The sequence below is a fragment of the Molothrus ater genome, chromosome 22 (genome assembly GCF_012460135.2).
Source record: "Molothrus ater isolate BHLD 08-10-18 breed brown headed cowbird chromosome 22, BPBGC_Mater_1.1, whole genome shotgun sequence".
NCBI classification, from domain to species: Eukaryota; Metazoa; Chordata; class Aves; order Passeriformes; family Icteridae; genus Molothrus; species Molothrus ater.
Genome location: NC_050499.2, coordinates 4700031 through 4708686, shown reverse-complemented (window position 1 = coordinate 4708686; position 8656 = coordinate 4700031). Strand labels below are relative to the sequence as shown.

At 50.9% G+C, this 8656-nt stretch overlaps 1 protein-coding gene and 3 non-coding genes across 4 annotated transcripts; all 4 read right to left on the bottom strand.

Moving 5' to 3' along the window:
* Positions 1-2279: 2279 nt before the first annotated feature.
* Positions 2280-8246, bottom strand: HSPA8 (heat shock protein family A (Hsp70) member 8). Its single transcript, XM_036397534.1, has 9 exons — positions 8141-8246; positions 6883-7092; positions 6221-6426; positions 5983-6135; positions 4802-5357; positions 4157-4359; positions 3672-3870; positions 3175-3407; positions 2280-2789 (listed from the first exon to the last, which is right to left on the bottom strand). The coding sequence occupies exons 2-9, from the start codon at positions 7085-7087 to the stop codon at positions 2604-2606; spliced, it is 1941 nt and encodes a 646-aa protein (XP_036253427.1). The 5' UTR covers positions 7088-7092; positions 8141-8246; the 3' UTR covers positions 2280-2603.
* Positions 3022-3118, bottom strand: LOC118695835 (small nucleolar RNA SNORD14). Its single transcript, XR_004981596.1, has one exon. It is a non-coding gene; the product is annotated as a small nucleolar RNA SNORD14 (small nucleolar RNA).
* On the bottom strand, positions 3946-4042 carry LOC118695836 (small nucleolar RNA SNORD14). The gene has a single exon (XR_004981597.1). It is a non-coding gene; the product is annotated as a small nucleolar RNA SNORD14 (small nucleolar RNA).
* LOC118695834 (small nucleolar RNA SNORD14) lies at positions 4633-4729 on the bottom strand. The gene has a single exon (XR_004981595.1). It is a non-coding gene; the product is annotated as a small nucleolar RNA SNORD14 (small nucleolar RNA).
* Positions 8247-8656: the final 410 nt, after the last annotated feature.

The window sequence follows — 8656 nt, the reverse complement described above, 5'->3', positions numbered from 1 at the left end:
CCACCGGCCACCCCGGGCCACAGGCTCCAAACACCAACACCAGGCCTTTTCCCTGGCAAACAAAACCCTTGAACTTCTGGAGTCCTTTTCCCTGGCAAACAAAACTCTTGAACTTCTAACCATCCCAGGTTGCTGATGGCAGACTGCAGGAGCCACCTGGCACTGCCAAACCAGCCCGAGTTGGCACCGGTGCCAGTTTGGCTCCGGAGGCATCCTGGGCAATGCGGAATTCCAGCAGAGCACAGGCTGCTGATTTAAGCTGAACAGAACAGCCCCAGAGTCCTTTAGGGCATGGAAACACCAAGACAAGCTGGGCTCAGGCACTCCTGACTCAGCTGCATTTCGCTTTTAAATTCCTCCTATAATGAAAGCCTCCAACTGCAATTTCCGTCCATGCCCTTCCTTACATCCAGGTCTCACCTCTCCTGAAGGGTTTTTATTTTTTTTTTTCCTGTTTTTTTTAGGGATGTTTCCTTATTGTGATCAATGCAAAAATCCCCCAAATTCGTTATTGTTTTCACTCATTTGTTCCCCTTCTGCCCCGGTTGAGGCGCTGCCGTGGCTGCAGGGCCCTGCAGCAGCTCCTGCTGTCCCCTCTGAGCCCCCCATGTCCCAGACCTGTGCTGTGCTTGTGGGATTTTCCCTCCGAACCCCCCTCCCCGAGCCCCACCGGGCTGTGGGGGTGAGCCAGAGCTCTGACAGCTCCCAGCAACTCCCTTCACCCACTCAATACCCTAAACCACCACCACCACTTTCCAAACCTGATTTCATGGCCCTCAAGGCAACAAAAAACCTTGTACACAATTAATGGGAGGTGCTGCTCTGGATTATATTTATAATTAATTAGATTAAACACCATAAATAATTTGGGGTGATGCAATCCAAACCCTGATGGACAACCAAAAAAAGGGACCCACAAAAGTGATGTCCCCAAAAAAAAGGGACCTCTGTGATTCCATGGGCAGGTGCTGCTATCTGGTGGCCCAGCACCAGCAGTACCAGCAGTATCCCCAAATTAAAATTTATTTAAATCCTTCTAATTTCCACCTCAGTTTTATGCGATTAATTAATTTTTCATTATTCCCTGGTTATTATTAGGGGGGTCTCAGAGCTGGCAGTGCAGTGTGGGGACACCAAGGACACCCGTTCCAGTCTGTCCCGGGCCAAAGGCACCTGGATTGGGATGGGACAGGTGGATTTCTCCAGAGGTGTTTGGGGTAGAACAGGGATGAGCACCCAGGGGTGGTTCTGACCCCGAATCAGCCCAGGGATGTCCCAGAGCGTGGTGGGGGCTGATGGAGCTGAGGAAGGAGAAGGAAGGGGACAATGGAATGTTCTGGATCCCAGCTTGCCGAGGAAAGGCTGAACCCTGAAGCAGGGAAGGAATTCCGTGATTAAGAGTTTTAATTTTCCCCATTAAATTTTCCCCATTAAATTTTCACGTCAACCTACCGTGCCCACCCAGCTCTGGCACAGCCCAAAAAAAAGAAGGAAAACACTTGGAACTTGGAGGATCAGGGTTTGAGGGGAGGATTTCTGCCGGGATCTTGGGGCAGGACTCAGGAATGGCTCAGGGATGGAAATCACTGCACTGTGCCACAGTGTGAGAGGGTCTCTAACACAAAATATTTTTCAGCCTGACAGGATCATCTCTCCCAAGGCTCCTTCCAACTGCTACTGCTCTAGGAATGTTCTGATTTTGGCTGCAAATTAATTGCTCCTCCACTGGTACTAAATAAACACATTTATACATACAGCCAATGGAGTTTTGCCATAAAATATTATGTAAAAATTTTCTTTAAATATTTGCATAAAATATATTAGTAAAATATTACGAGTAATAGTTTTCGCAATAGCTATTATTTCAGGCAGGTATTGCTGAAAATATGACCCAGACCTCTCCCTGGCCAGTGAATTCTCCACCTCCAGTCACCTGCCTCATCCAACAAATTGAGATACTTCAGTAATTCCTTCAAGAAAAACTAATTATTCAGTTCTTCTTGTACTTGCAGGATGCAGTTCCTAGGTTGGCCTTGATGTTAAAGGTCTTTTCGACCCTGGTTAATTCCTAGATTTTCTGCCACAGGTCAGTAACCCCTTTTAAAAATCCACCCAGCCCCCAAATGCTCAAAGCAGCACCTGGTTCCAAACCCCTTTTCCCACTGCAATACCCACATGGATCATGCTCAGCTCAGCATCACAATTATTTGCATTTAGGGATTTTTTTCCTTTTATTTGCACTGGTCAGCTGGTACAAACAAGTGAAGGCAGAGACAGTGTGATGCCCATTAAATAGTTTTTATTCTTTAGGACATGAATTGCATTCCCACTCATTTACAGTACTGTAAAGTGCAATGGTTTTCATCTCCCACCTGCGCACACTTTCAAGTATTTAAAATGCCCAGAAAAGAAAAAAAATGGTTTTGTTCCGTTTTTAATTTTTTTTCCTCTTTTCTTTTTTTTTTACAGCAGCTCAGTTATGGAGTTATTAATCTGGCAAAATAAACCCAGATGTGCCTACAGGATTGGGTCCTTCACTCCAACCCCCAGACTGGGGGTCTCCTCCAACACCAACTGCCAGTGGAATGCATCTCCCAGCGTCCTTAGTCCACCTCCTCGATGGTGGGGCCAGAGGAGGCTCCCCCGGAGGGAGGAGCTCCACCCCCAGGGAATCCTCCAGGCATCCCCCCGGGCATCCCTCCTGCGCTCTGGTACAGCTTGGTGATGATGGGGTTGCAAACCTTCTCCAGCTCCTTCTGCTGGTGCTCAAACTCCTCCTTCTCGGCCGTCTGCAAGGAGAGAAACGAGAGCTCAGCCGCTTCTGCTCGGTGGGCACAGCCCAGGAGGAAGCAGCACAGCCTGGGTTACACGTTTCAACAATCCCCACCAGGGTTTGGCCCCAGCAGCAAGCCAGACTTGCATCAGAGGCACAACTATTCCTGCTTGGTTTGGCATCTCAACATTGCTCCTGAACATGATCCTGGGAGGGGGATTGGAACTCTCTGTGCTGCCCAGCTGTGGTCGCTCAGACATCCAAGGAAGGTACTTGGACCAACACCAGTCTTTCGACTTCTGGTGGAAACTACGAATGGCTTTGGAATCTCTTTCATCACAGCAACCAGTGCCCCTGCAGCTCTCACTGCCCTGTGGAACCCAACATGCACCCTGACAAACCTGGTTCTTGTCCAGCCAGTTGATGATCTCATTGCATTTGTCCAGGATTTTCTGCTTGTCATCGTCAGAGATCTTGCCCTGGAGCTTCTCATCCTCCACAGTGGCTTTCATGTTGAAGGCGTAGGACTCCAGGGAGTTCTTGGAGGACACCTTATCCCTCTGCTTCTCATCCTCTGCCTTGTACTTCTCTGCCTCCTGCACCATCCTCTCAATGTCCTCCTTGCTCAGCCGGCCTGCAGAGAACACAAATCATGAGTCAGGACCTCCTTTGTTAGTGAATGATCTCCAATTCTCAAACATTACACAATTTAAATCTGGGGGCACAGAAGAGACCCACAACATGCCCTTCTTAATAAATCATCATGTACCACACAACTTAAAAAAAGGCTCACACCAACAGAAATCTGATTACATCACATTCTGACAAACAGCAGGCAGAGCTTGACAAATCCATTTTCATGTGCTCTGCCACCACCCTCAGGACAGCAGATCCTCACCCTTGTCATTTGTGATGGTGATCTTGTTCTCCTTGCCAGTGCTCTTGTCCACAGCAGACACGTTCAGGATGCCATTGGCATCGATGTCAAAGGTGACCTCGATCTGAGGGACCCCTCTGGGAGCAGGGGGAATGCCAGTCAGCTCAAACTTGCCCAGCAGGTTGTTGTCCTTAGTCATAGCACGTTCTCCTTCATACACCTAAGGAGAAAAACCATCACATTATGTCATTAAAGTCGTAATGGGTTAATTAATTACTGTCCTGAAGGGATGTGGTCGCTCAGACATCCAAGGAAGGTACTTGGACCAACACCAGTCTTTCGACTTCTGGTGGAAACTACGAATGGCTTTGGAGTCACTTTCATCACAGCAACCAGGAGTTTACAAATTACAGGAGTTTAACACCTCTGGCCTAATAATTACTTGAAATGTTAGCCAGTGAAAGCACTGACAGTGTGTTGTTGCTACTCTAGGGCTCTCTGCTCACCTGGATCAGCACTCCTGGCTGGTTGTCAGAGTAAGTTGTGAAGGTCTGGGTCTGCTTGGTGGGGATGGTGGTGTTGCGCTTGATCAGCACGGTCATGACCCCTCCAGCTGTCTCAATACCCAGGGACAGGGGAGTCACATCCAGCAGCAGCAGGTCCTGCACATTCTCAGACTTGTCTCCAGACAGGATGGCAGCCTGCACAGCTGAGGGGAGAGAGACACAGCATTAAAACCCTGCAGAACATCCCCTGTGAGCTGTGCTGATGCACAGGGCTGCACTAAACCCCTCTAAAACATCCCCCTGTGAGCTGTGCTGATGCACTAAAACCCCGTGCAGAACATCCCCTGTGAGCTGTGCTGATGCACAGGGCTGCACAAAAACCCCTGCAGAACATCCCCTGTGAGCTGTGCTGATGCACAGGGCTGCACAAAAACCCCTGCAGAACATCCCCTGTGAGCTGTGCTGATGCACAGGGCTCGCTCAGACATCCAAGGAAGGTACTTGCACCATCACAAGCCTTTCGACTTCTGGTGGAAACTACGAATGGCTTTGGAATCTGATTCATCATTGCAAGTCCAAGGGGAACTCCTACAGGATTGAGGTGGGAAACCCAGGCCTACATCACTAAGTGAAGGGATTAATTACCTGCCCCATAGGCCACAGCCTCATCAGGGTTGATGCTCTTGTTGAGCTCTTTGCCGTTGAAGAAGTCCTGCAGCAGCTTCTGGATCTTGGGGATGCGCGTGGAGCCCCCGACCAGCACGATGTCGTGGATCTGAGACTTGTCCAGCTTGGCGTCCCTCAGCGCCTTCTCCACGGGGTCCAGCGTGCCCCGGAACAGGTCGGCGTTGAGCTCCTCGAAGCGAGCCCTGGTGATGGAGGTGTAGAAGTCGATGCCCTCGTAGAGGGAGTCGATCTCGATGCTGGCCTGGGTGGAGGAGGACAGGGTGCGCTTGGCGCGCTCGCAGGCGGTGCGCAGGCGGCGCACGGCGCGCTTGTTCTCGCTGATGTCCTTCTTGTGCTTGCGCTTGAACTCGGCGATGAAGTGGTTCACCATGCGGTTGTCGAAGTCCTCCCCGCCCAGGTGGGTGTCCCCCGCCGTGGATTTCACCTCGAAGATGCCGTCTTCGATGGTCAGGATGGACACGTCGAAGGTGCCGCCGCCCAGGTCAAAGATGAGGACGTTTCTCTCAGCACCAACCTGCAGAAAACATTACAAAAACACTTTCAGTGCTTAATTCCTACTTGAAACACCTACACTGAAATTCCTACACTGAAACACCTTCCTCACTGGCCAGGCACAGTGACCCTGGGGCAGCATTCAGAGGTCTCAGCATGAGGGAAGAAAATCGACTCTGTGTTTCAGAAGGCTGATTTATTACTTTATGATATATGATATTTTATGATGCATTATTTTATTATATATGTATGATACTTTATTATATATGAAAATAAAATTGTATGTTAAAACTATACTGAAATAATAAAGAAAATATTTCATCAGAAAGCTAGCAAGGAATAGAAAAGAATGACACTAAAATCTTGTGGCTGACCAAAAAGTCTCCCCAGTGTAATTCCCACTCATGGGTGCACAGCACACTCCACCCTGTCCAGAGTACAGGCTGCTGTGCTGTTCTGCTTTAAGACAGCTGGGCTGTGATTGGCCATTAATTAAAAACAACCACATGAGACCAATCAAAGATGCACCTGTTGCATTCCACAGCAACATATAGTTATTATTTACACTTTGCTTCTGAGGCCTCTCAGATAAGATATTAGCAAAAGGATTTTTCATAAAACACACCAGTGACAGGACCCCTCCATACCTTCTTGTCCAGCCCATAGGCAATGGCAGCTGCTGTGGGCTCGTTGATGATTCTCAGGACGTTGAGCCCTGCAATGGTTCCAGCATCTTTGGTGGCCTGGCGCTGGGAGTCGTTGAAATAGGCTGGGACAGTCACTACAGCATTGGTAACAGTCTGCAAACACAGCAAACAGCTCAGTCAGGGCTGGCAATGCTCACACACAACTGCCTAGCACACCCCACTTCAGCCCCAGCCTCACCTTTCCGAGATAGGCCTCTGCAATTTCCTTCATTTTGGTTAAAACCATGGAGGAGATTTCTTCTGGGTAGAAACTCTTGGTCTCGCCTTTGTACTCGACCTGCACCTTGGGCCTGCCAGCATCGTTCACCACAGTGAAGGGCCAGTGCTTCATGTCCGACTGCACCACGGAGTCATCGAACCTGCGCCCAATCAACCGCTTTGCATCTGGAAAACAACGGTTAAATGCATTAATAATGGCCATTTCTAATTAAAACCCTAATATTCTTACTAAATATGTGAAACATCCTAGATCACCATCCTTAGCATTATTACTTCCCTGTTAAGACTCAGATACAAACACAGAATTTTATTTCTTTTACATGCATAAATTCAATGCTATTACCTCTAAAATACCGTAAATGTTGAGCCATAAACCAGATTGAAACAACTGGTTAAGATTACTAAAGACTAACTACCCTGAAAAAACAACTGCAGGGCAAATATTTTCCTCGCCTCCAACAAATTTTAGCTTTTAATATCACAACTTCATTCTGGCTAAAAGTAATTCAAGTACGTAAACTTACTCTTAGTAATTCACTAAAAAATGGATTTTTTTCTATTTTTTTTTTCAGGATAAAATCTCTTTAACCACTAAATAAAGTGCCAATCCTGCAGCCTCACCAAAGACTGTGTTGGTTGGGTTCATGGCCACCTGGTTCTTGGCAGCATCACCGATGAGTCTCTCTGTGTCTGTGAAGGCCACGTAGCTCGGTGTGGTGCGGTTGCCCTGGTCATTGGCAATGATCTCCACCTTCCCATGCTGGAACACGCCAACACAGGAATAGGTGGTGCCAAGATCAATCCCGACAGCTGGTCCCTTCGACATCTTGTCTGAAAAAGCAAGAAAAATAAGAATAATTTAGCTGAAAGTGAAGATGAAGCTTGACCAAAGAAATTGTCTTTTTTATAATGTTCAAGGGCAGGCTAGATGGGGCTAAAATAAAACGAAAAATAAGAGTATTTTAGTTAAAAGTGAAACTGATATAGCTCGCATAGAAAAATTGCGGCAATTTCTGTTTTTAAATGTTTAAGGGCAGGATGGTGGGGCTGGGAGCAGCCTGTTCTAGTGGACTGTGTCCCATTGCAAGGGGCGGTAACCGGATCCTTTCCGGTCTGACCCGTTTTGAGCTCCGGATGATACCGGAATTGCAGCCCCGTTATCCCACGTGGGCCCAGCCGCGCACACCGGGTGCATTCCCCGCCTCCGCCGCTTGGCGTCCCCCGCACCACGTGACGAGAGACTCCAACTCCCAGCGTGCCCCGCGCCGCCCGCGCACCGTGACGCTGGCGGCGGGGCGTGTCCAAGGGCTGCCGGGAAATGGAGTCCCTGCCGGGCGGGCCGCGTGTGCCAGCACAGCCGCAGCCCCGTGAGACACCGACCCCCCCCTTGGAGCCGTCCCCTTCGGATCCCACACGTGGCCGTTCTCCACCCCCGGGCACTGCAGCACCCGCTATGCCCCGGCACCGCCCCAGGCCGCCCCCCAGCGAGGTAAGATGGGCGCTGCGGCTCCTGGAGCCCTCCCTCTTCTCCCCTCCCCCGTCTCAGCAGAACCTAAAAGGATGGGGGGGGGGGGGGGGAATAAAGCGGAGTCCCCGCTCCTCCCCCTCCCGCGGAAAACCGCATTAAAGAGATAAATACGGAAAGACCAGGATTAAAAAAAAAAAACACCCCAGCGGCCTAAGATAGGTCAGTAGTCGCTATTCCCTCCCTATCCCCGCAGCACAACGGTTCCTGAGGACATAAAATCGCCCGGGAGGGCCCTCCGCCTTTTCCAGGGCACCCCAAAGTTGCCTCCGGTACCCGCCCTAGGCCATCCGAAGGCAGCCGCGTCCCCGCTCGCCCCTCCCGTGCCGCGTGGTGTCCCCCCAGCCCCGTTACCCGCAGTCCGGCCCGGTCTCTCGTTCACACACTGGGCAGCCTCTCAGCTCGGCTCCGGCTCGCTCAATGCCCCGCGACCGCCGCGCTGCCTTTTTATACCCGCCCAGAACCTTCCAGAAGGCCACGCCTCCCTCGCGCAGCTCTGACCAATCAGCGCGTGGATCCCTCCCCTCTGCCCGTCAGTGATTGGTCCCTGTCTTGCGTGACGCGCGCCGGAAGGGGGCGTTGCGCGCCGGCCGGCCCCGCTTTCTCGAACCTTCATGCGCTTTCCCCGCGCCCCCCCAAACCCCGCGGTAGGCGCGCCTTTCCTCGCACTTTGACCAATCAGAGCCCGCATTGCTGGTGACGACACAAGCGGAAGGCGTGGTGCGGGGAGCTGGCGGGCTTTTCAGCCAATCGCCGCGCGGCGCGCCAGGTCTTTATTTGCGTATTTCGCAATGGGGCGGGAGGGGCCAATCGGCGCGCGGGAATGGCGGGTGATTTGCATAGAGGGCGGTGGGGAAGGAGAGCGGCGGG

Excerpts from the sequence above, each read along its gene's own strand:
- HSPA8 (XM_036397534.1), bottom strand. The coding sequence starts at position 7,087 with ATGTCGAAGGGACCAGCTGTCGGGATTGATCTTGGCACCACCTATTCC. Across the intron at positions 5,358-5,982 it reads CCTATGGGCTGGACAAGAAG|GTTGGTGCTGAGAGAAACGT; the intron begins GTATGGAGGGGT and ends TGTTTTCTGCAG. Across the intron at positions 3,871-4,156 it reads AGCCAGGAGTGCTGATCCAG|GTGTATGAAGGAGAACGTGC; the intron begins GTGAGCAGAGAG and ends TTTTCTCCTTAG.